A 27,634-nucleotide genomic window follows, 5' to 3' on the forward strand; every position below is an offset into this window, starting at 1 on the left:
AAATTAATATTGATTACTGTGCAACACTAAATGAAAAGAAAAGAGGGATTTGCCTTTATAAGTGCAGAACCTGCCTGCAGTTCAAACCAATAAAACTTTAATAAAAAAAGTACTAATAAAAGATGAATATACAATCTCCTGGGCAGATTTATCCTATTAAGTAGTGCAATATCAAGACAGATTCTCATGTTAGAGGTTGTACTCTTTTTTATTATTATTATTATTATTCAGGCCTCCATGGAGTCAAAAGACTCATCATGGGAGGTCCTTTCTAAGAAACACAAGTTTATCAAGACTCATCAAGGGAGGTCCCTCCTAGGAAACACAAAGTCTATCATACCACTCCGTAAACGCATTGACCGTCCTCGCTCTCACCACTCCATCAGGCAATGCATTCCATGATTCAACCACCCTCCATGCAAAGAAGCCACTCCTCACCCTCTTTCTCAGTTTCCTTTCGTAACTTCCAGGGATGGTCCCTTGTCATGACTCCTTCCCGCTGTTCAACCAAGCGAAAGAACTTCCCAGTGTCAACCCTGTAACCACCTCTCAACAGTTTAAAAGAGTCAATCATATCACCTCTCCTTCTTCTATCCACCAAACTCTGCAGTCCACACTCCCTCAGCTGATCCTCATAACTAACATTGTATAGTCCTGACACCATCTTTGTTATCTGCCTTTGTACCCTTTCCACAGTTAATTTATCCCCTTCAAATCCTGGGGACCAGATCTGAGAACAATAGTCTAAGTATGATCTGATCAGAGTCTTATACAACGGAATGGTAACCATTTTATCTCTGCAGGTCAGTGTCCTTCTCATTATTGCAGCAATCTTCTGTGTTACCTTCACTACCTCTGCAATATGTCCATTAAATTTCAGGTTTCTATCAATCATCAACCCCAGATCTCTTGTCTCCCCTACTTCCTCTAGTTTAACTCCTCCCATAGAGTATGCAGCGTCCCATCGATGTGTCCCAAACCTCAAGACCTTACATTTTGCTGCATTAAACTGACACCCCCGTTAATTTGTCCATCTGTCTAGCTTATTCGAATCCTCTTGCAGGGCCTACCACATCTGCACTATTACTAATAACTCTTCCCAGCTTCGCATCTGCAAACAACGGAATATCCCCTTGCAATCTACGGACAATGTCATTAATATAAAGGTTAAACAATATAGGTCCCAGTACTGAGCCCTGTGGAACCCCACTTGTAACCTTCTGCCTCTTTGATATTGCTCCACCATACACGACTCTCTGATACCTATCGGACAGCCAATACTGAAACCAGTTGACCAATCTGACAACCAGACCTATATGCTGCAACTTAAATATCAGCTTATCATGTTGCACCTTTCTTTTAAGCTGCTTACACGGTGATCCGAATGCATTTTTGAAAATTATGGAGACAACTACCGTGTTTGAATAAAAACTTTAGTTTAATATAACTAAAATCTACATTCGACGTTTCGACCTTTATGTTAAGGTCATCTCCTGGAGCATACAACTATACACAGAAAACAAGCTACGCAACAATCAAACTGGTTTGTTACAGACACTGACCAACCACTACAACAATTGTTGGCCTGACCTCTGGTGAAAAAAAAAAAAAAAAATTATACATCAACGCTAGAGTCCTATTATTAGTGTTATCTGTTGGTTGTAAAAATACATTGGGCAGAACCACAAGTATCTATCTATATACATATATTAACATCATGTACATTCCAGCCAGTTGGTATGGAATGGTTTCTAATACTAGCTGAAGACTGGCTAGAGTCCTGACTTATGCTGGATCTTATATATTAGGCAGGCTGAATGTGTGCCATCCAGATCCTTGCAATTTTCATGCCATCTTTGTTGTTGATATTTGGGTAGTTTATCAGGATTTCGCAGGCTTCCTTAAATTTCCTTTCGTACCAGGTTTTTGTGCGGTTTAAAGAGCAGGTGCTTTTCCAGTTGATTTAATGACTCCATATTTTTGTGATGGGTAGTGGTATGAATTAGCATGTATGCATTGGCCAGTGTGCGTCGGTTTTCGGTAGGCCGTAAATGATGGACTGCCTGAAGGAAGACGTGTGACTAGTGTGTCTAGGAACGGGAGCGAATTTTGGTGGTTTTCGATTTCGATGGTAAATTGTATGCATTCGTGTTGTTTGTTCAGTAATGTGTCTAAGGAATGTGTTTAGCGTTTGTCGCCCGTGCGGCCAGATCGTGAACGTGCAATGGTCTATCGAAAACCGACCCACACTGGCCAATCATACATGCTAATTCATACCACCACCCATCACAAAAATATGGAGTCATTAACACCCTTAAAAACAGAGCTACAACAATTTGCTCTAACCAGCAAGCCCTGATACAAGAACTAAAAATCATTAGCGACACATTCATAAATAATGGCTATAACAAAAAATACTATTAATAAAATACTCCATAAAACAACAACTTAAACGAATCTAGATTACAGTAAAACCATAGCCATCCCATACATTAAAGGGTTATCAGAAAAAATCAACAGAATCCTACAACATTATAACCTCAATGCCACCTTTAAACTACCCACTAAACTTAAAACCATATTCAACTCCTCTAAGGATCCTCTCCTCCCATTAGCACATCCTGGAGTCTATTGCATCCGCTGCACCTGTAACTTACCATACATTGGTGAAACAGGACGGACAATCCCTATATGCAAGAAAGAACACATTACACACATTAAATATAACCATTATGGTGAAGCAGGCCTCTCAGACCACGCACTCAACACCTTACACTAAATCAACTGGAAAAGCACCTGCTCTTTACACCGCACAAAAACCAGGTACGAAAGGAAATTTAAGGAAGCCTGCGAAATCCTGATAAACCACCCAAATATCAACAACAAAGATGGCATGAAAATTGCAAGGATCTGGATGGCACACATTCAGCCTACCTAATATATAAGATCCAGCATAAGTCAGGACTCTAGCCAATCTTTATCTAGTACTAGAAACCATTCTATACCAACTGGCTGGAATGTACATGATGTTAATATATGTATATAGATAGATACTTGTTGTTGTGCCCAATGTATTTCTACAAATAACACTAATAATACGACTCTAGCGTTGATGTATAATTTTTTATTTTTTTTTTTTTCACCAGAGGTCAGGCCAACAATTGTTGTAGCTTGTTTTCTATGTATAGTTGTATGCTCCAGAAGATGACCTTGACATAAAGGGCTGAACGTCGAATGTAGATTTTAGTTATATTAAACTAAAGTTTTTATTCAAACACAGTAGTTGTCTCCATAATTTTCAAAAAATGTATCATGTTGCACCCTGTCAAATGCCTTTTCTAAGTTTAGGAAAATGGCAGCATATGCCTTTCCCTCTTGTCACTTTATCATAAAAGGCTAGCATATTGGTGAAACAAGAGCGGCCCTTCACAAATCCATGTTGACTCTCACAGATAACATTACTCTCATCTGCCTAGTGCTGTATACGATCCCTCGCTACTTTCTCCAAGATCTTAACAACTACTGATGACACACAAACTGGCCTATAATTAGACACTTCCAGTCTGCTACCACCCTTATGCAATGGCACTATCTTACCTTCCTTCCATTCCATGGGCACCATTCCCGCAGCCAGACTTTCATTGAAAAGCCAGGTCAAAGGCACTGTCAGTTCCTTAGCACATCTCTCAAAACTCGTGGTGAAATACCCATCCAGTCCCACAGCTTTACTGACATCCAGAGTACTCAGTATGTGGAACACACACTCCATCTGCACCTCTAAACCTCGAACCTGCTCTATCCCTCTAGTATTCAAATTGATTCCTCCATGATGAAATACTCCAATAAAGTGTTCATTGAACAATTCCACTATGTCCTCTGCATCAGTCACTCTATTCCCATTTTTATCCCACAATGTCATTCTTCCACAGTCATTTCTCCTCCTATTGGTCGCATAGCTAAAAAATTCCCTAGGATTTTTCCTTGGATCTAAGGGCCAATCTTTTCTCATATTCCAGTTTTGCCTTCCTTACCATACTAGTCACTTTCCTGGCCTGTGTCTTATATTCTTCATGCATCTTCACTTCACCTGTCTCCTTATATCTCTTCCATAGTAGCCTCTTTTTTGTGCGTGCAGTTCCTGTTTAATATTGTTTGTCATCCACTTTACTCCAAATTGTGTCCTCTTCTTCACTCGTGGAATACAGCTTACCATTGCTGCTAACAAATATTCGTTCATGATATCCCGACCTTCCAATTCCTCCCTCCATGAAACTTCCCCAAGTTGACGTCTAAGACTATTATAATCACCTGCTTTATAATTCCACATACGTTCCCTTCTGTTTGATACTTCTGCATGTCTATTCATTTTCCAAGTCAAAACCATATGGTCACTCTCTCCAACTAGTGGGAGAGATGTCATCTCAATTATTATCAACTCTTCTGATGCTATAACCAAATCCAAAACTCTTGAACTCTTGTTCCCTTTGTTACATGTTGCCTAAGACAGCTGTCCCTCAAGAATTCTGGAAAATCCATTCCCTTATTGCTACATGCATCTTCCTCTCCCCAATTTATACTGCTGTAGTTAAAATCCTCCATAACAATCATTCTTCTTGCACTTGCCACACTCAACTGTCTCAACATCTCCTGGTCCCCACCCTCTGTGCTGCTTGGTCTGTAGCAATACCCCACTAAATATCCTGTCTTGCCCACCTCCACCTCACACCATATGCTTTCAAAATCATTAATGTGATAGCCTTCCAAAGCCTCCACTCTTAGAGGACATAGTGTTAAAATGTTGATTTTATTATTGTCTTATTAAAATATGTTATCAAGTCTTCAATTATATCTTGTCTTTGTAAAAAACTATAGTTATCTCGTTTAAAGCTTATCTTCTTGACCCTTATTATACTTCTGACTTATGGCCGCAAATAATACAGCTCACATGTGCAAAACTTACAGAACAAAGAAATCGCCTCAGGCTGGAGCCAATCTCTTTGTCTGACCTACTCGTGTTTATTCTCAACTGAATTTGGAAAATTTATTTAGTTTCTAGCTGCGCCACCAAATTCGTGGGTAGGAGTTTAATCTCCCTCCAAAAGAATAACACACAGTAAAACACACAGAACCGCTCTCTTAATTCTAATTAAATCTAGCAACTTAAATTTTCTGTTATGCAGTCATGACAATATCTACCTTAAGGCTCACAGATTCGAATTAATGAGTAGTGCATTGGAAATAGAAATCAGGCAAGTTATTTAAACAAGAAAACAATTTATTTAACATCAATGAAATGTACAATGGGTCAATTTTAAGTACTAAGTAAATTAGCGTCTATGCTTCAAATCACAACTAATGACTATGTTTACAATTTAGTTCCTTATCGTAATCAATTCTATTAAGACCACGTGTCTATAATTTTCTCTTGTTAAACTTGGTAATACTCAGATTAATCTTACGTAACATTCTGCAGGCTTAGGCAATAGCTATAGCATTGAATGCATGATGTTTCACCTTAAATTTTTAACCAGACCTTCTCTCACATAAAACATAATATCTCAACTATCAGCATAAGGCCTAAAGTCATCAAGTATCACTATAAAACAAGTCCCTTAATTAAATCACTGTCACAATCTTTTTCTCTAGTTAAGCAATGTAAAGATCTTACTTGAACAGAAATCTTTACTTCTCTGAATGATGCAGGAAATCATCTCCTTCTGTTATCGTTTGACTTTAGCATTGAACTCAGGTAACTCTTCTGGGGCTTGTGAAATCCTTCTTTAATATCAGTAATCATAAGGAACGTGCCGGCACAGAAAATTGGCATCTAATTTATTCTAAAACAGCTTATCTTAGTAGCATCGGTCCCTCTGCAATTTTCTATCGGGAATGCAGGTCTCTGATGGTGATTACAAATTATCTCCCACGATGTTAGCAAAACTCTGCTGCTGTAGCGTACATCGTAACTTGAGGTTGGAACCCCATGTGACCTCGAAACTTCTCACTGACCCGGGAACAGGACCGGACGAACTCAAACTCCACGAACTGCCCTGCTAGGAACCAAACTGAATCGCCACACTGAAATCCCTTTCTTGCCATCGCAACCCACTATTTATCTGGCTCTGATGACCTTGGAATTCGCTTACATCATCGTCCCTTGGTACTTCGGTGGTCTGCATCCGCCACCTTTCTCGGTGATTGCGTTCAGATAGTAACCCCCCCACGCACTATTGACTCTTGAGGTTGCAGTTGCTCCAGGTCATTTGTTAATACATTAATCCGTCTGGAATTACTGGCGACTAAGAGGTTTCTTTAGACACAATTAATCTTACACTTATTTTTCTGTTCTTTTACAAAACCCTTCGAGGTGACAATATTCAGTAATATAGAAAAAATATTATTTCCAAATTAAAAATATGAAAATTTCTCTATTTACCCACAAGTATTTTTAGTGAATTTTGCTTACTAGTAAAATCAGTATACAAGAGGTTTTTGAATAAAGTTCCTTGAATACACGATTTTACAATAGGTCGCCACTTATCATAACAGTACTCCACCATGCTTTCCCTTCCTATCCTGCCGAAAAATGCTGTACCCAGCATCTTCTATTCTTGTTATTATATCCTCTTCTGTCAACCACATCTCAGTGATCCCAATATTCTTTGGCCAGGCTGATGCTATCAGTGCCACCAATTCCTCTCCCTTATTCCGAATACTCCTGGAATTAGTATAAAGCATAAAAATGCCATTGTTTCTATACCCAGCATTATCCCCTCTAGTCTCCACTGGGCTCAGCGTTACCTGATGTCGCCCCCCTTCTCGCAAGCACCCATTCCCACAAGAGGCCACCCCCTGCTACCATCCACACTGGGACACACTTACTCGTTCAGATCAGCAATCTCTCCAGATGCCTAAGTCCTTCCTCATTCAAATGCAAGTGGTCTCTCGCATACAATTCCTCTCTTGTAAGTTTAAGGTTCAATAGTATCACAAACATTGTTTTGCTACTTTGCTATAATATGATTTTGGATTAATTATAATGAAGAGCCAAAGGCTTCAATTTGGCTACATGAACTTATTTAAGTTAAGAGATATTATATTCCATATTGTTTCTTAGCTGAATAAGAAACTCAAAGAGTTTCATGCCGAATATAGAAACTATATAAATAAAGTTCAGCGATTCCAAGCGTAAGCAAATACCTGGATAGTACAGCAACTGACCCTTGAAGGTAGTGTAAGCTGAGGCAACTCATGTAAAAGGTGGAGCAAGCCCTGATCACTATTCTTGATATTTACCCATAATGTGAACTTAACTTCTAGGAGTTGTATTATTGTTCAACATTATGAGAGAAGGTCACTACCCAGACCGGTTTCGACCTTTTTTGGAATCAAAAGCAAAATCTTATCATGATTTTAATTTTGGATATTTAGTATAATTTCTTTTAATATATTGGATTCGTTATTTTTTAGTTTTAAATATATATATATATATATTGGATATCTGCTTTCCTAACAACTGATAATATGTGTATATTCCTGTAATCAGTTAAATTTTGTGAAAGCAGCAGTCATTGTTTAGGAATAGGAAGATTATTGCTTTTGAAATTGAGACATCTTGCTGTTATCATAATGTATTTTCATATGATGTACTTATTTTTTAGCTTCTCGGTTGGAAGAGAAAGAAACAGAAATGAAGAAAGAATATGCTAAGCTTCATGAACGATATACTGAGGTACTATTTTGTTTAATTATTTTCCTCACCACTTTTCTAATATGAAACATTGGTATTAGTGAGTTTAGCTATCAGTGAATAAGTGTTACTGGTGATAACTGACTGAGCTATTGGTTTATAGCTAGTAATAATTAACATCTGTTGATAGTATTAATCATCCATCTGTCCCATATGGATGAAATATATCAAGTACTTTATGCTTGATAGTATTAATCATCCATCTGTCCCATATGGATGAAATATATCAAGTACTTTATGCTTTGTTTCCATATTATTTCAATGCTAGTCTGAATGTTATTTCAGTTTCAAGTGGATACCTGACATTCTTGTTTTGATAGATGAGTAAATACATCATGGTCAGTAGGGTGGATTAAATCTGCCTTAAATATATAATAGTTTATGAAGTTCATTATCATTCTTATCTCTATGATTTTATTCATGTAAATTTTATAACATACAATTTAATCCCTTGTTTTTCATAATTCATATTTATGTGGAGAGCATGTGGGCAAAGAGGGCTGTGATGTTGGGTGGAAATATGTTCTGTAGAAGAATAATAGTATCATTGATAGGAACATTAGTAAAAAGGCAGTTATGTGAAAGCTGACTAATAAATCTTGGTTGTTGAGTGTGATGTTTTTAATTTTGTTTATAAAATGTGTATTTTTTATGTAGGAGGGGATGATCTACCAACTCCTTGAGGATGGCCACTAATTTCTTGGCTAAGTGGTAATTAGGGTTGTCGATTCCTTTAACTATCAGTTGTTTTGTGTATTTTGGGCATACCATAAATTCTGAGAGCGCGGGCATAACAAGGTATTAGTTTTTGTTATTTCTTCTGGCCACATGATATCACGGATTTGATTAATTCTGTTGCTTTCTTTTTGATGCTTTTTGTGGGGTTGTAGTTGGGGGATATTCAAGAACTATCTAGTAGAAACAATGTCTCACTGTATTCCGAGGATAAGATGGTTAAATAAGGTAGGTGCGAGATGGATGAATGAAGAGATTTCACATGCGATACAGAGAAAAAAGGAATCATGGAGGCAGCATAAGAGAAGTGGTAATAATCAGTTCTATGAGGATTACAAAAACCAGGCAAGGAAGGTGACTTGGTTGGTAAGGGTAGCAAAAGTGAAGTATGAGGAGCAGTTATCAATGATACTATTATTCTTCTACAGAACATATTTCTGTCTGACATCACACACAGCCTTCTTTGCCCGTATTCCACTCTGGGTATTTTGTGTGGCAAAACAATTTTTACCTACAAAAAGAAGGTACTGCCATGGGCTCACCACTCTTCCCCCCTATAGCTAACTTTTAATGGAAGACTTTGAGCAACGAGCTCTAGATTCAGCCAGCCTAAAGCCCAAAGTCTGACTCAGATATGTCGATGATATTTTTGCCATTTAGACCCATGGCTGCAAAACATTAAATACATTCCTAAGCCACCTGAACAAACAACACAAACATATCCAATTCACCATCGAAATCAAAAATAACAACTCCCTTCCTTTTCTAGACACACTCATCACATATTTCCCTCAGGCTGTCTCTCCTTCACAGTCTACTGCAAACCTACACACACACACACAGGCCAATATATACATAAAAATTCATATCACCATCCAACACAAAAACTAGGAGTCATCAACACTCTCAAACAGAGAGCCCTAACAATTTACTACAATGAATAAACTCTGAACCAAGAATTTGAAATTATTAACCAAACATTTGTAAAAAATGGCTACAATAAAAAAACAGTACACAAGATCCTCCACAAAAATACCACTAAAAACAAAAAAAGACTACAAGAAAGCCATAGCCATACCCTATGTTAGAGCCATTTCAGAAAAAATAGACAGAACACTACATAAATACAACATCAAGACTACCTTCAAAATTCCAACAAAATTAAAAAATTTACTCAGTTCTTCCAAAGATCCTCTTCCATACCTGGCTCACCCAGGGATTTACAAAATCCAATGTACATGTAACCTACTCTGCATAGGGGAAACAGGATAGAAGATCCTAATCAGAAAAGACGAACACAAACGACACATTAAATACCTCCATTATGGTAAAACAGGCCTATCAAACCATGCACTCCAAACATACCATAGAATAGACTGGAATGGCACCAAGTCCCTACATCACACCAAAACCTGGTTTGATAGAAAATTCAGAAAAAGCCTATGAAATGTTAAAACACCATCCAAACCTGAACAAAAATGATGGATTCCAAGAATGTGGAGGATCCATCTGCAACTCTTATAGCAACTGGAACAAGCCCAGAAGAAAATCTCAATATGAGAGGACTTTAGAAATGTTTAATGTACGTCTGTTTTTAATTTATTTTTGAAAAATATTTTGTTTACTTTTTATTATTTTTTTAAATTTAATTTATCTTTATACTTATCTGTTTTTTTTTTTTAAATTTAAAATTTTTTAATCTAGTCATAATTTTTTAAATTTTAATATTATTAATTTAGTTTTTTCACAAGAGGTCAGGCTAGGTAAAAGATTAATGAACAGTTAGATTCATTTTACCTTTGTATAATGCAGTAGCATGTAGCTTGGTTCTTATACATATGTATTTTCCTGATGATGACCTCAATACAGAGGTCGAAACATCGAATGTTACTTTCCTCCATAATATTAAGTAAAGTAATTATTTTAACGTGTTATGTCTCCATAAATTCCTAATTATGAGTGTCATCTTTCCATATTCATTTTTTTTTTTTTTTTTTTTTTGCTGGCTATATATCAAAAGATCTCCGTAGGATTCTTTTTGGTTTCATTAACTAACTGCTGCTCATACTTCACTTTTGCTACCCTTACCAACCAAGTCACCCTCCTTGCCTGGTTTTTGTAATCCTCACGGAATTGGTTATTACCAGTGCTGCCTCCGTGATGCCATTTTTCTCTGTATCACATCGTAATCTCTTCATTCATATATTTCACACCTACCTTATTTAACACATTCTTACCCTTGGAATACATTTAGACATTGCTTCTACTAGATAGTTCTTGAATATCCCCAGGCTGCATCGATCTCTTTTCCAGGTAACTCCTCATTCCATGCTATGCCTGCAAGCTGTCTACTGAGCTCTTCATAATCACTAGCCTTGTGGTTCCAGATATACCCTTTTCTCACAGAGGACCTCACACTGCTGGCAACCCCCCAGGTCAAAATTGGAGATGTTAACACCAGCTCTGAATCAGATATGCTGTAATTAATTTGGTATGAAAATCAGCAATAAAAAGACAATGAAAATAGGCAGAAACATTGAACACATCAACTGCATCCTGAATGGAGAACCTATAGAACAGGTAAAACATTTTAGTTATTTAGGCACAATCTTTAGTGAAGATAGTCTTTTTTTTATTGCTGATTTTCAGGTCAAATTTATTATGTCATTTATTCAAAGTAGTAAGGGAATGATTATTATTATTATTATTCAGGCCTCCAAGGAGTCAAAAGACTCATCGAGGGAGGTCCTTCCTAAGACATAAAGTCTGTCAAGACTCATCGAGGGGATGTCCTCCATCTGAGAAACACAAAGTCTATCATACCACTCTTTAAACTCACTGACCGTTCTTGCTCCCACCACTCCATCAGGCAATGCATTCCACGGCTCAACCACCCTCCACACAAAGAAACCACTCCTTACCCTCTTGCTCACAGTTTCCTTTTGTAACTTCCAGGGATGGCCTCTTGTCATCACTCCTTCCCACTGTTCAACCAAGCGAAAGAACTCCCCAGTGTCAACCCTGTAACCACCTCTCAACAGTTTAAAAGTCTCAATCATATCACCTCTCCTTCTTCTATCCACCAAACTCTGCAGTCCACATTCTCTCAGCCGATCCTCATAACTATCCTTGTAGAGTCCTGAAACCATCTTTGTCATCTGTCTTTGTATCCTTTCCACAGTTAATTTATCCCCTTCAAATCCTGGGGACCAAATCTGAGAATAATAGTCCAGGTGTGGTCTGATCAGAGACTTATACAACGGAATCATAACCCTCTTATCTCTGCAGGTCAGTGTCCTTCTCATAATAGCAACAATCCTCTGTGTTACCTTCACCACCTTTGCAATATATCCCCTAAACTTCAGGTTTCTATCAATCATCAACCCCAGATCTCTTGTCTCCCCTACTTCCTCCAGTATAACTCCTCCCATAGAGTATGCAGCATCGCATCGATGTTTCCCAAACCTCAAGACCTTACATTTTGCTGCATTAAACTGACACCCCCATTCATTTGCCCATCTATCTAGCTTATTTAAATCCTCTTGCAGGGCTACCACATCTGCACTATTACTAATAATCCTTCCCAGCTTCGCATCATCCGCAAACAACTGAATATCCCCCTGCAATCCACTGGCTATGTCATTGATATAAAGGTTAAACAATATAGGTCCTAGTACTGAGCCCTGTGGGACCCCACTTATAACCCTCTGCCTCCTGGAAACTGCTCCACCATATACAACTCTCTGATACCTATCAGACAGCCAATCCTGAATCCAGTTGACCAATCTGACATCCAGACCCATGTGCTGCAACTTAAATATCAGCTTATCATGTGGCACCCTGTCAAATGCCTTCGCCAAGTCTAAGAAAATTGCACTATATGCCTTTCCCTCATCTAATGTTCTTGTAACTTTATTATAAAAGGCTAGCATATTGCTAAAACAAGAGCATCCTTTCACAAATCCATGTTGATTCTCACAGATAACATTACCCTCATCTGCCCAATGCTGTATACGGTCCCTCACTACTTTCTCCAAGATCTTAACAACTACTGATGACACACAGACTGGCCTATAATTAGACACTTCCAGTCTGTTACCACCCTTATGCAATGGCACTATCTTACCTTCCTTCCATTCCCTGGGCACCTTTCCAGTAGCCAGACTTTCATTGAAAAGCCACGTTAAAGGCACTGTCAATTCCCTAGCACATTCTCTCAAAACTCATGGTGAAATACCATCCAGTCCCACAGCTTTACTGACATCCAGAGTACTCAGTATCTGAAACACACTCTCCTCCTGTACCCCCAGACCTCGAACCAGTCCTATCCCTCTAGCATTAAAACTGACTCCTCTAGGATGAAATACTCCAATAAAGTGTTCATTGAACAATTCCACTATGTCCTCTGCATCAGTCACTCTATTCCCATTTTTATCCCACAATATCATTCTTCCACAGTCATTTCTCCTCCTACTGGCCACATAGCTAAAAAATTCCGTAGGATTTTCTTTGGATCTTAGGGCCAATCTCCTCTCATATTCCAGATTCGCTTTCCTTACCACACTAGTCACTCTTCTGCATCTCTTCACCTGTCTCCTTATATATCTTCCATAGCCTCTTTTTCGCATGCAATTCCTGTTTAATATTGTTAAATGTTATGTCTCCTCCTACTGACCACATAGCTAAAAAATTCCGTAGGATTTTCTTTGGATCTTAGGGCCAATCTCCTCTCATATTCCAGATTCGCTTTCCTTACCACACTAGTCACTCTTCTGCATCTCTTCACCTGTCTCCTTATATATCTTCCATAGCCTCTTTTTCGCATGCAATTCCTGTTTAATATTGTTAAATGTTATGTCTCCTCCTACTGACCACATAGCTAAAAAATTCCGTAGGATTTTCTTTGGATCTTAGGGCCAATCTCCTCTCATATTCCAGATTCGCTTTCCTTACCACACTAGTCACTCTTCTGCATCTCTTCACCTGTCTCCTTATATATCTTCCATAGCCTCTTTTTCGCATGCAATTCCTGTTTAATATTGTTTGTCATCCACTTTACTCCAAATTGCGTCCTCTTCTTCACTCGTGGTATACAACTTACCATTGCTGATAACAAATATTCTTTCACAATTTCCCACACACTAGTGATATCCCGGCATTCCAATTCCTCCCTCCATGAAACTTCCCGAAGTTGACGTCTAAGACTATTATAATCACCTGCCTTATATTTCCACATAAGTTCCCGTTTCTTTGATACTCCTGCATGTCTATTCATTTTCCAAGTCAACACCATATGGTCACACTCTCCAACTGGTGGGAGAGACGTCAACTCAGTTATTATCAACTCTTCTGATGCTATTACCAAATCCAAAACTTTTGAACCTCTTGTTCCCTCTGTTACATGTTGCCTAAGACATTTGTCCCTCAAGAATTCTAGAAATTCCATTCCCCTATTGCTACATGCATCTTCCTCTCTCCAATTTATACTACTGAAGTTAAAATCTCCCATAACAATCATTCTTCTTGCACTTGCCAAACTTAGCTGTCTAAACATCTCCTGGTCCCCATCCTCTGTGCTCCTGGGTCTGTAGCAACACCCCACTAAATATCCTGTCTTGCCTACCTCTACCTCACACCATACGCTCTCAAAATCATTTGTCTAACTTCCTTCCAAATTCTCCACTCTTAGAGGACATAGGTCATCACTTATCATAAGCAGTACTCCACCACCACGCTTTCCCCTCCTATCCTGACGAAAAATGCTATACCCAGCGACTTCTATTCCTGTTGTTATATCCCCTTCTGTCAACCACGTCTCAGTGATCCCAATAATTTTTGGCCAGGCTGATGCTATCTGCGCCACCAATTCCTCTCCCTTATTCCGGATACTCCTGGCATTAGTATAAAGCATATAAATGCCATTGTTTCTATACCCAGCATTATCCCTTCTAGACTCCACTGGGCTCAGTGTTACCTGACATTGTCTCCCTTCTCCCAAGAATCCATTCCCACAAGAGGCCACCCCTGCTATCATCCTCCCTGGGACACACTGACTTGTTCAGAACAGCAATCTCTCCAGATGCCTACGTCCTTCCTCATTTAAATGTAAATGGTCTCTCGCATACAATTCCTCTCTTTCCTCAAACGCACTCCAAGCATCCACATATACCAGTCCTCTCTTGTCACACATTCTCGCTATTATGCCATTCAATATCACCGCTCTTCTGCTCAGCTCATCATTATCATACCTAGGCAACAAGCACACTATTTTTCCTCTCTCTGTCTTCTTCCGTACAGTCTCGAGCAAAAGTCTCATATCTCTCGCTGCCCGACTTACATTACCACTGAAGTCATTCGTTCCTACCATCACAATCATCTCATCCACCCTTTCACCTCTCTTAATTGCCATAGCCACCCTTTCTATTGTTCCTCCTGGCAAACACTCCTCACGCATCCTATCTTGAACTCCACGGATCATTGAGTCGCCATACATTATACCTCTTACCATTCCCTCACTCCTATTGTTTCCATTCTCTCCTCTTCTTTCATTCCCATACCTCTCTCTTCTACTGTTTCCATTCTCTCCTCTTCTAGCACTCCCATACATCTCTCTCATTCCCTCTCTCCTACTGTTTCCATTTTCTCCACTTCTAGCACTTCCATATCCCTCTCTCATTCTGTCTCTCCTACTACTATTTCCATCCTCTCGTCTTCTAGCATTCCCATACCTCTCTCTCATTCCATCTCTCCTACCGTTTCCATTCTCTCCTCTTCTAGCACTTCCATATCTCTTTCTCATTCCGTCTCTCCTACTGTTTCCATTCTCTCCTCTTCTAGCACTTCCATATCTCTTTCTCATTCCGTCTCTCCTACTGTTTCCATCCTCTTGTCTGCTAGCATTCCCATACCTCTCTCTCATTCCCTCTCTTCTACTGTTTCCATTCTCTCCTCTTCCAGCTCCCCCATACCTCTCACTCATACTCCCATGACATAACAAATTTATTATGTCATTTATTCAAAGTAGTAAGGGAATGATGCAGACTTGTACTGAATTTATTTAAAAGTATAACTTCACATTCTTTGTAAAGAGCTGAGTTTAATATCTTCAATTTTAATATCAGTTTTTTGCAACTTTCTTTCATAATGTGATCTATATTGATGATAAATAACAGTGGAGAATAGTGTGCCATTGTCTCACACCTGATTTAGCATCAGACTATTTTTCTGTACTTCTTCAATTTTAACTGCTGAACTTACAACTCAGATAAAGACTATATATATATATATATATATTGCATGATGTAGTGTATCAGTTATACCATATAACTGTGGTGTTTTGAAAAGCTTTTTCTCTTGGTAATTTGTCATATTTCCAGATGACCTCTATTTGATCTGAACCCAGCTTTTTACTTCTAGTTTCTCTTTCACAATTTTTTTTAGCTTTTCTGAAGCATGCTTGCATACATCTTACCCAGAACACTGAGTAAGTAAATTCTTCTGTAATTCTTACATTGTTTTTATTTCCTTTTATTATTATCGATGGGTACTATGAGAGCTCTGCAGTCATTTGGAATTTGACCTTTTGACCATTATTTCTGGATTAGTGTACAACTGTAAAACATTATTACCTCTGTATTTGAGCATTATTTCTATTCAGCTATCATCCACCCCATCTAGCTTTCCACCTCACATGGCTACATTGCTCTTGAATGTCTTCTCTAATTGTTCTCTCACTTCTTTCATTTAACAAGATTTCAAATTAATTAATTCAAATAGTCTAAATATGTTTATCATCCCTAATTCCTTTTATATTATGCTTTCCTTTGTTTCTACATTTTATCAACAGTTTCCAGAACATTTTGCCACCTTTCTAATATTTATTTTCTTTATTCTTACCAAAGTCTTTCCAAGACTTTAGATTAGCTGCTTTTACATATTGCTTTGCTCTCTTACATTCTTCTCTGCATTCTTTCAGAGCACATGCTGACTTATTTCTAAGGGACTTTTAATTTACTTTCTTCTTTTCCATGATTGCCTTTTTAACTCTGCTCTCCTTGCAGCCTATTTCTATACGTGCTTCCCTGATTGAATCAGTCGATATGTTCTTCAGAGTTTGTCATCATGGTTTGATTCTTGTCTTTAGACTTGTTACTTTTTTTTTGAATAATAATAGTAGTATATTTGAGTCAATGGTTTGCCTCTAAAAGCTGTCTAACTTTGATTCTTTTTAAAACTTTCTCACATACTTTTCTTTTTAATATGATATTCAGTTTTATGCTGCTCAAAACCTTTCTTAATTCTTGTTTCTCCATGTGAATTTGTGCATATCTTTTTACTTGAACATGGTATTAGTAATGGCTTGTCCATGTTCTTAACAAAAATCTAGAATGGACTTTCAATTATTAGCTTTGCTCTTTTCTCCAAATTTTCTCGAGACTTTTCTGTATGTCTATTATTCATTTTCTGCTCTGTGATTAAAATTTCCAACCACAACCAACTGTTTCCTCTTTTTTTCTTTTTTTTTTCCCTTTGTGTCAGTTGCCTTGTCTAATGAATCAAAAGCCACATAACCACAAGTAAGTCCCATTGTTCAATTCTCCATTTTGATGTTCTTATGTAATATTTTATTAGTGGTTCCCCTTATTGTAACTGTTTGTAAAACCTTATGTAAATCTCTAATTCTATCTTTGTTCTACTTTAAGTATTCCTCCCTGTGTCTGGAATCTCTAGATATTTATTTGAATTATTTTGACTGTGCCTCAGAAGTTCCCCTTGCGACGCAAGAAAGCATTAATACCCTCGCTGAACAAAGAAATTACTCATATCATAACTTAACCACAGTTTGCAGTCATGACCAAAAATTTTCCATTTTAAGCCTCTTAAATCATTAATAACTTCTGAGTTCCCACCTTATAGGTCCAATTTTATTTAGGATCAGTGCATTGCGAAAGATTAAACTGAGCCAGAAACATTGTATATAAAAAAAAGCAATCAACTTTTAAGGTCAAAGAATTATATACAGTGCAAGTAATTAAAGCTTCATTCACAAAAGAAATCCTTATTCTTAAACACGTATTCAAGGGACTTTCATATATATATTCTCAGTTAAATTCAATTTAGTACATTCCACTTCACAATTACTGAAATTCATCACACATAACAAGGAATTATTTAGGTGCGCATAGCAACAGTAATTAATCTTCTAGCATGCATCACACACACATCATATAACTCCTACGCTCTCACTCTTAACTCTAAAGACTTAGTTATATGATTGGCAATTATACTGACTTACTTTCATCCCTTCTAAGTTAGACATTTCAACAAGAAATTAATTCAGCACATACAAAGATTAAAAGAATTTCAATTTAACCCAATTTCATCTTAAGGAAATTTTCTATGCTCACGTTTGGCTTGTTTACGGTTTAGCACAGATCTATGGGTGACTCATGCACATAAGAAAAATTGCTACTTTTTTTTTTATACTAATCAGTTCAGCAGTTCTTTAGGGGAATTATCTAAAATCACACACATATAGAAAATGAAGATTACAAACTCACGTGGGTCTCTGACTGTCATGCACACATCTTCCCTCCTTGTTTGTTATTTTCTTCCGGTGCTTCAGGGGTCTCTTCTCCTTTCCGGGTTTTTACTTTTTTCCCTTCCTTTACAAGAGTCTCAGGGCACCGATGAGGAATCGCTTCAGCTAGCAGGATACTGGATAGGTTCTTCCGGCATCTGGAATTTGATTGGCGAGGAAACTGTGTATGACGGTAGGCATGTACATACTCGAATGGAGCAGCAAGGCTTGGATTTACACGGCAAGATTTCTCCTTAGATTGACCTCCAGATTATCCTTGGCTTTGCACTGGAAAACTGCCTCAGGCAGACGGACTCTGTCTTTCCCCTCCAGACTTACGGCACCTCGACTTCTCGTGGATAGATCAGGCAAGATGAAAATAGGAAGCCCTTCTCAACAAAACTCTGAGCCTTATATCTCTCATTTCCCTTGCACTTTTTTTCAAGGTTATTGGACCCCAAATGTCCCCGTACATGTCTTGCGTGTAGTTACGAGAACCCTGTACATCACGAGATTGGCAGTTTTTGAACATTCGCTGACAAATCTATTCTTCTCCTTAGACGTCCTTAATCCGGCTTTGGCCTACAGGACTTTCCGATTGATGCATGCCATGCCCTTTCAATACTGACCTTGAAGGTCACCTGCTACAGGACTAGTAAATACTTTTCAAACGAAACTGCCGACTCATAGATATTACTTTTGATTTCAACATCGTACTTTTGCCTTTAAACAATGAGCGAGTCAATTCCCTTTGGGCTTAAAACAATCTCACAGTTATGATAACATAATTGTTACTTTGTATAAACTTTAGTTCATAATTGTTACTTTTGTATAAACACCAAAATAATCCCTTTGGGCTTATTTTGGTGTTTATACAAAATTTGAACATAAGAAACATAGATACACTTTATACAAGGTTTTTAAGGTGTGTTCCTACTGTAAAAATCGATGCACTAGAGGTTTTTATTATTTTTTGTGACATCGAGGTTTTTATACTTACTCATATCACTATTTGCCATTGTGCGCCATTCAAGAAGATTATCCTCATGTTTAATGTTGTTATTATTATTTTCCTGACCTCCATGGAGTCATAAGACTCATCATGGGAGGTCAACACACCGTAAACTCATTCACTGTCTGCACATTCACCACCCTCTCCGGCAATGCATTCCATGCTCCTACCAGTATCCATCAAAATACTTAGTTCTTATCCTTTTACTCACTGCTCCCTTTTGCAACTTCCAGGGATGCCCCCCCCCCCCTTGTCCTTGCTCCTTCCCCTTGTTCTACCATATGAAAAATCTCCTCAGTGTTAATACAATAATAAACTATTCAGTAGCTGATGTGTCTTGATCATATCTTCCCTTTCTCTTCTATTCACCAAACTCTGCAGTCTGCAAGCCTTCAGTCTGTCTTCATAATCAACATCGTAGAGTCCAGATATTTTTGTTATCCATCTTTGTATCCTCTCCAATGATACTTCATCCCCTTTAAATCCCAGTTACCAGATCCAGCCACAGAAATCTAGTCATGGTCTGACCATTGCTTTATACAGTGCGACTATTACACTTTTATCTCTTATGTTCAGCTCAGCATTGCAGCAGTTCTCTGAGTTGTCTTCACAGCTTTGCAATATAATCCTTGCAACTTCATATCTCTATCCACAATATCCCTTGCTTCCTCTACTTTCAGTATAACCCCCACCAAGTGAATATTGAGGTATCCCATCAGGGGATCCCAAATTTTAAAACCTTACTTTTGGATTTTGCTAAAGCTCTTGACAGAATACAGCATGGTAGACTATTGCACAAATTGGAGAATATGGGTTTGGGTTGTAGAATATTACCATGGATAGGAGGATGGCTGACTGACAGATATCAAAAAGTGGTATACAAAGGATGTGAGTCTTCAAGATTTAAGGTAATCAGCGGTGTACCACAAGGATCAGTGCTTGGTCCACTGTTATTCAATCTGTACATTAATGATATTGGGAAGGATTTGACAAGCAACATACAGCTATTTGCTGATGATGCAAATATAGGTAGGGTAATCAGGAATGCTGCTGATGTGCAGTACTTGCAGAATGATTTGAATATGCTGGAATTGTGGGCATGAGAAAATGGAGATGTCATTTCAATGTCAGTAGATGTAAAGTCATTCACTTTGGTGTGATTAGATATCCAATGTCATATTATATTGGTTGCATTATGCTAGAAGAAATTGATCAGGCCAGGGATCTTGGAGTGTTAATACATAGGAAGTTGAAGTTCAGGGGCCATGTAGCAAAGATTGCAAATAACAACTCAAAAGATAATTGCAATGCTGAAATGAACATTCACATATAAGGATAAGGATGTCATTTTGCCTCTGCATGGCCTTGATAAGGCCTCACTTGGACTATTGTGCACATGTCTGGTCTCCTGGTTTCCATTGTGATTCTGATATATTGGAGAGAGTGCAAAGGAGAGTTACAAATTATATCAGGATTATGGAATACTGATTATGAAGACAGATTGAGAATTTATCGACTGCAGACACTACTAAACAGGAGAAAGAGGTGTGATATGATCGAGACTTACAAACTTCTGAAAGGGTCATACAGGATTTCAATTAATGGAATTTTTCAATTTATGAAGGGCTGGGAAAGGACAAGAGGGCATCCTTGGAAGTTGAGAGGGAATGCCGCTAAGAAGGGGATGAGGGCTAAATTTTTCTCTCACAGGGTGGTGTGTTATTGGAATGGATTGCCATTGGATGTTGTGAGTGCAAGCAGTGTGAATGAATTCAAAAATAAGTATGATAGCTGGTGCATGTAGTATGTGGTCCCCCTCGATGAGTCCCTGACTCCATGGAGGTCTCTCTTAATAATAATAATGCATTTAATTGCATTAAACTGACATCCCTGTTCATTTGTCCACCTTTCCCACCTATTCAAATCATTTTGAATAGCCAAAACATCAGCACTGTTACTAATAATCTTCCCAAACTTCACATAATTTGCAAACAGCTGAGCATCTCCTGTAGTCCTGTGACAATATCATGAATGAATAGCAGTGGTCCCAGTACTGTACCTTGTGGAACTTCACTTGTAACCTTTCTACTTCCTGATACTGCTCCCTCATATACAACTCTCTGATATCTACCAGAGAGCCAATCACCAATCCAATCCACTAACCTTATATCGAAACCTATATGTTGTAACTTAAAAATCAACTTTTCATGTCGCACCCTGTCAAATGCCTATGGGAGGTAAATAAAAATAAAAAAAAAAAGACAATGCATGCCTTACCCTTATCCATTGCTCATTATTCTATCATAAAATGTTACTGGATTACTAAAACAAGAGCACACTTTAAAAAATCCATGCAGGCCTGCATAAATAATATTGCCCTCATCTATCTGATTCTGTATATGAGCCTCTTACCAATTTCTCCAAATTCTTAACCGAAGAAGAAATACAAACAGACCTTTAGTTTGTTAGTTCAGTTCTCCTGACACCCTTATGCAATGGTGTACTAATCTTACCCCTCCTCGCTCTCTAGGAACTGTCCCATTGCAAGACTTGCATTAAACATCTAAGCTAATGGCACAGTTAGTTCCATAGCACATTCCAATAAAACATGTGATGAAATTCCATCTAATCCCCTGACTTATTAACATTTAGCAAATTCAGTATTCAGAATATGTTCTCTTCCTTCACTTCATTTCATCACTCATCACTCATTGGAGAAGCTGGTGAGAACTAGGATCCAGAGTCGGGTTGACAACAATGGTATTATCTTTGATGGACAGCATGGATTTGGTAAAGGGAGGTCATGTTTTAGTAATCTACTTATTACAATAAAGTGACTGCTTCCTTGGTCAGAGGAAAAGGATACACAGTAATATACTTGGATTTCACAAAGGTTTTTGATAGAGTACCTCATGATAAATTGATATCAAACTAGAGCAGATGGGGTTGGATATTAGATTAGTGCATTGGATTGGAGACTGGCTATCTGATAGGTATCAACAAGTTGTGTATTGGGGAGTAATATCCAGGAAAAGGAAAGTCACTAGTGGTGTGTCTCAGGGGTCTGTTTTAGGTCCATTACTGTTTAACTTGTATATTAATGATATAGGTGAAGATTTGGATGGAGATATTCAGTTGTTTGCAGATAATGCAAAGTTGGGACAAACCATGAAGAGTAGTGAAGATGTTGTGGCGTTACAAGAAGACTTGAATAAATTGAGTGATTGGACACGGAAATGGAGATGTGAGTTCAATGTTGCACAATGTAAGGTTTTAAAATTTGGAAAACAAAGATGGGATGCAGAATCTGGTAGGCAATAATCCATATTGCCTACCAGAAGCCTTTGTGTTGAAGACAACACAAAGGCTTCTGGGAATGATGTGGAGGACATTGATGTGTAGAAGTAGGGAGATTCTTGTTCCGTTGTATAAGGCTTTGATTAGGCCACACATGGACTATTGTGCCCAGATTTGGTTCCCTGGTTTTCAGAAGGATGAAGAGATATTGGAAAGGGTCCAAAGGCAATTGACTAAGGTAGTTTCTGACCTCTGGAATGTCGAGTATGAGGAAAGATTGAGAAGATGCAACTTGCAGAGTCTGGTGGACAGGAGGAAGAGGGGAGATATGATAGAGACCCACAAGTTATTAAGGGGTTGTTATAGGATCAATGCTGGAGAGGTTCTACAGAAAATAGTGGGAGATTGGGGAGAACCTGAGGTCATCCCTGGAAACTGTATGAAGAGGGTGTGAGTAGGGGAGTGAGAGGCAGGTTTTTTTCGTGCAGAGTTGTGAAAGATTGGAATGCCTTGCTTGAGAGTATGGTGTCTGCAAGGAGTTTGAATGTGTTTAAGATGCGGTATGATGAGATGTGTGTGAGATAAAAGGACCTCCTAGATGAGTCTTTGACTCCATGAGATCTTATTTAATAATAATAATAATTATCCTTCTAGGATGTAGTCTGGTGTACTAGGATGAAACACCCTAATAAAGTGATCATTAAATAGTTCAACATGTCATCTGCTTTGGTCACCTGATTCCCATCTCCATCCAGCAAGGTAATCCATTCATTTTTCCTCCTACTCACCACAGCGAAAACACTCCTTGGGTTGCAGCACCAGTCTCTTCTCATATTATAATTTTTCTTTCCTTACAATACCAGTCACTTTCCTAGCCTGGGCCCTATATTCCTCATGCGACTGTTCTCTTCTATAATCTATTTTTCTTCTGTAATTCCCCTTTTATTTCTCTTGTCATCCATTTGACTCCAAATTGCTTTATCATCTTCACTCAAGGTATGCAATCTGCCATTGCTGTCAACAACTTTTTCTTAAGTATCTCCCATGATCCCTCTTCCATCAAATTCTTTCACCCATTGCATTGCTGCATTCTGGTTTCTAAGTCTATGATAGTTTTGCCATGCAGCTGTTTGCAGATGATTCAAAACTGGGGAGAGTAATGCAGAGTCGAGCAGATTTTATGGCCTTACAAGAGGACTTGAATAGATTGCATGAATGGGCAGGTAAGTGGAACTGTCAGTTCAATGTTGCCAAGCATAAGATTTTGAGATTTGGTAAGCAACGACATGATGCAAAGTATATATACACACTTGGTGGGAAAACTTTAAAGGAAGTAGAGGAGATGAGAGAGATCTAGGAGTGATGGTGGACAAGGACCTGAAATTCAGGAGCCCACATTGCACAAGTTGTGAAAATGTCACATTGGACAATAGCAATGATGTGAAGGACCCTGACGTGCAGAAATAGAGAGGTTATGATGCTATTGTATAAAGCCTTGATCAGGCCTCATATGGATTATTGTGTACAGATTTGGTCACTGGGTTTTCAAGGTGACAAGGATTCCGAGAAGATTCACAAAAATGGTCAGTGGTCTTTGAAATGTGGAATATGCAGACAGATTGAGAGAATGTAAGTTGCAGAGCCTCATGAATAGGAAGTACATGAAGGGGGGGGGATATGATTGAGACATATAAGTCAGAGAGTTGTTATCAGGTTGAGATGGAAGAGATTTTTCATAGAATGGGAGAGGGGGGGTAGAACAAGAGGCCATCACTGGAAACTGTATAAAGAGGGTGTGAGCAGAGGAGTTAGAAGCAGGTTGTTTATATGGAGAGTGGTTGGTGAGTGGAATGCGTTGCTTGAGTGTGTTGTGAATGTAGATGCATTGAATCAGTATAAAGCACAGTTGGATGAGCATTGTGTGCAATAGTGTTTAGCTCCCATGATGCGTCTCAGACTCCAGGGAGATCAGATCTTAATAATAATAAGAATAATAAATTCCTTCTGTTTTTGATACCTTCACATGCTTATTCATCCTCCAAGTGAGGACTGCATGGTCACTGTCACCAAGGGGGGGGGGGAGAATTATGACATCTCATTCACAAGGTTCTCTTGTTTCCTCCACCATATGCTGCCTAAGACAGTTTTTCCTATGAAATCCAAAAATTCTGTTCCCTTATTGCTGCATGCTGTCTCCTTTGCCCAGTTTATATCGCTGTGGCTGAAGTCCCCCATAATGATCACTCACTTTGCACTTGCCAAACTGATTTGCCTAAACATTTCCTGCTCATCACCAGTTATATTCCCTGGTCTGTAGCAACATCCTACTAAAAATACTCCTTTCTTTCCTCAACCATATTGCCTGAACATAACATCTTTTATTTGTTATTTTGGAGAAACTCATTGAAGAAATTTGGAAGAAATCCAAAAATAAAATACAATAATTGTAGCACTCAGTGGATTTGAATATAGGCATTATTCTGTTGTGTGTGTTTGTATGGATTTAAGTTTAAAATGCTGGACTATTTTTCATTTACTGGAATGAACACAGCACTGAAGAATAAAATTAAAAGCTACTTTAATGGTTCAAATGTTTGGAATGTTTAACTTCCTAAGTGTATTCGTAGTATGTTCTTTATGATCTTGCCAAAGACTTTTCAGTTATCTACAAGTGCTGTGTGTGTGTGAGAGAGAGATTCTGTTGTTGAGTTCATATTCAGGAATTTTAATGTAAAAGCTTGGTCAATATATGATCGTCATTTTTGGAAGCATTTTGTTCTTCACATGGTTTATCTTCTTATGGTTAACCTTCTTATGTTTTGATTAACCATGTTCTTCACATGGTTAATCAAAACATGTGTTAATCTTAACACATGATTTGAGTTTTGAAGTTAATAGTTCTGTTTTTAACTTATGAGTATTTAGGAGACTTATTCCTCTTTAGTTTTCACTGTTATAATTATTGCATTTTTTATATATTGGAATGATAGTGACCTTATTCCAACTTTTCGATATTTTTCCTTGCTGCCAGATATTGTTAAATAATTTTAATAGTTGTCTGAAGAAAGGATGACTGCACATTTAATAAGTTCTATGTTTATTCCACCCAATTAAGGTGGAGGGGGGAGAAAGAAAAAAATTTCCCATTTTTAGTTTGATGTATTGTTTGTTGGATTTCTTGTGATGTTATTTCTTCCACTGTAATTAGCATTATGTCAGTTAGTTTCTTTTTTGCCTTAAGTTTTGGAAGAAGTCTTGTCACATTTTCTCTTTGATTATTTAAAGTTTAACTTTCTATTTCCTCATTATTCATGTTTTTTAAAAAAAATTGTGTATTTTGTCTCTTTCCAGTTAAATTAGGTGATGAGTGATTCAGTCATGAGGTGATTCCATGTTTCTTTCCACTGCTGTTTTTTCTGATTCTAATAATTTTGTATTTATCCATCATTTATATCTTTCTTTCTTGTCTCTTTATTGCTCCAGTATCCTCAATCCTAGTTTCTTATTCCTATTATACTCTTCCATTTACTTTTTGTACCAAGACATGATAATAAGTGCTTCACTTATTATCATGGTTTTTAAATTATTCCATTCTGGTTCTTTACCATCATGTGGGCAGCTGATTCAGATTGTAGAAAGTGATTCTGAGGCAAAGAAATCTGGGATCACTACTAGGGTGAACTATAGAAGACGATGCCAAAACTGATTATAATATATGAACAAAGAATGTATTCAATTCACCATCAAAATCAAAAACAACAACTCGCTTCCTTTTCTAGACACACTCGTTACATGTCTTCCCTCAGGCTATCTCTCCTTCACAGTCTACTGCAAACCTACACACACACAGGCCAATATATACATAAAAATTCATACCATCATCCAGCACAAAAACTAGGAGTCATCAGCATTGTTAGGGCCCTCAAACAGAGAACACGTACTGTGAAAAGGCCTGTTGTCATAAAGCTAATCAAACCATGCCTTAAATTCATTCACCATTCTCCATGCAAAAAATCAGTTCCTTGTCCCATCCTGCTTGCACCCTCCTTATACAGCTGCCAGGAATGTCTTCTTTCTTGTCTTTCCCATTCTGTGAGGGGGGAAAAAAAAAAACACCACCTTATTTCACATTCCTCTGGTAATAAGTTTCATTCATACTCCCTTTTCCTCCTATTTACTGGGCTTTGCAAATTGCATTTCCTCATCTTTCTTCATACTTGAAGAAAGATGAGGAAATTCCAAGACCAGAAACAAATGTTGAAAATTTATTTATCACTAGGTTAGACTATAATAGATTTAGTTTAATCCTTTATCCCAGTGAGAGCAAACAAAGTTTGCGCCTGAAAATATCTTCAGGACTAAATATAGTGTTGTACTATCTTATCCAGTAAGTAGTGCAACACCAAGGCAACTCGTGGCAAAGGTGGAGCAAGCTACCAGGCACTTCTAACCCAGTATCTCCCATAATGCAAAACACATTTCCTATGTGGATATGTATACTGTTATGCATTAAAGGGATTGGCCATCTACCCAGACTAGTTTCGACCTTTATTGAGGTCTCTTCAGTGGGAGCCAGGCCCAGAGCTGGAGATACCAGGCAGAAGCAGTAGCAAGTCATCTGTGCCTATGGGAGTTGCCAAAAGGTTTATCACCTTTTTTTTTAAAAATTACTCTGGATTTAGAGAAAGATGTTGAAAATTTATTTATCACTAGGTTAGACTATAATAGATTTAGTTTAATCCTTTATCCCAGTGAGAGCAAACAAAGTTTGCGCCTGAAAATATCTTCAGGACTAAATATAGTGTTGTACTATCTTATCCAGTAAGTAGTGCAACACCAAGGCAACTCGTGGCAAAGGTGGAGCAAGCTACCAGGCACTTCTAACCCAGTATCTCCCATAATGCAAAACACATTTCCTATGTGGATATGTATACTGTTATGCATTAAAGGGATTGGCCATCTAACTAGATGGCCAATTATGGGAGATACTGGGTTAGAAGTGCCTGGTAGCTTGCTCCACCTTTGCCACGAGTTGCCTTGGTGTTGCACTACTTACTGGATAAGATAGTACAACACTATATTTAGTCCTGAAGATATTTTCAGGCGCAAACTTTGTTTGCTCTCACTGGGATAAAGGATTAAACTAAATCTATTATTACCAGAAACAAATCTTGACATTCCAAGACCAGAAACCATCACCATAGTGAATTTTCTCTGTACCATTGTTCCCTCTAGTTCCCACACATTGTCCCTCCCCCCC

The 27,634-nt window shown here is 38.1% G+C and overlaps 1 protein-coding gene across 1 annotated transcript in view; it reads left to right on the forward strand.

Moving 5' to 3' along the window:
- LOC150106702 (C-Jun-amino-terminal kinase-interacting protein 4-like) overlaps positions 1 to 27,634 on the forward strand; it is a 713,212-nt gene that overhangs the window by 96,280 nt on the left and 589,298 nt on the right. The window contains 1 exon segment of the mRNA XM_090393457.1: positions 7,662 to 7,732. Within this exon segment, the coding sequence (XP_090249583.1) occupies positions 7,662 to 7,732 (71 nt within the window).

Source organism: Typopeltis vanoorti, chromosome 5, assembly GCF_054136105.1.
Source record: "Typopeltis vanoorti isolate ZY-2024b chromosome 5, IOZ_Tvanoo_1.0, whole genome shotgun sequence".
Lineage (NCBI taxonomy): Eukaryota > Metazoa > Arthropoda > Arachnida > Uropygi > Thelyphonidae > Typopeltis > Typopeltis vanoorti.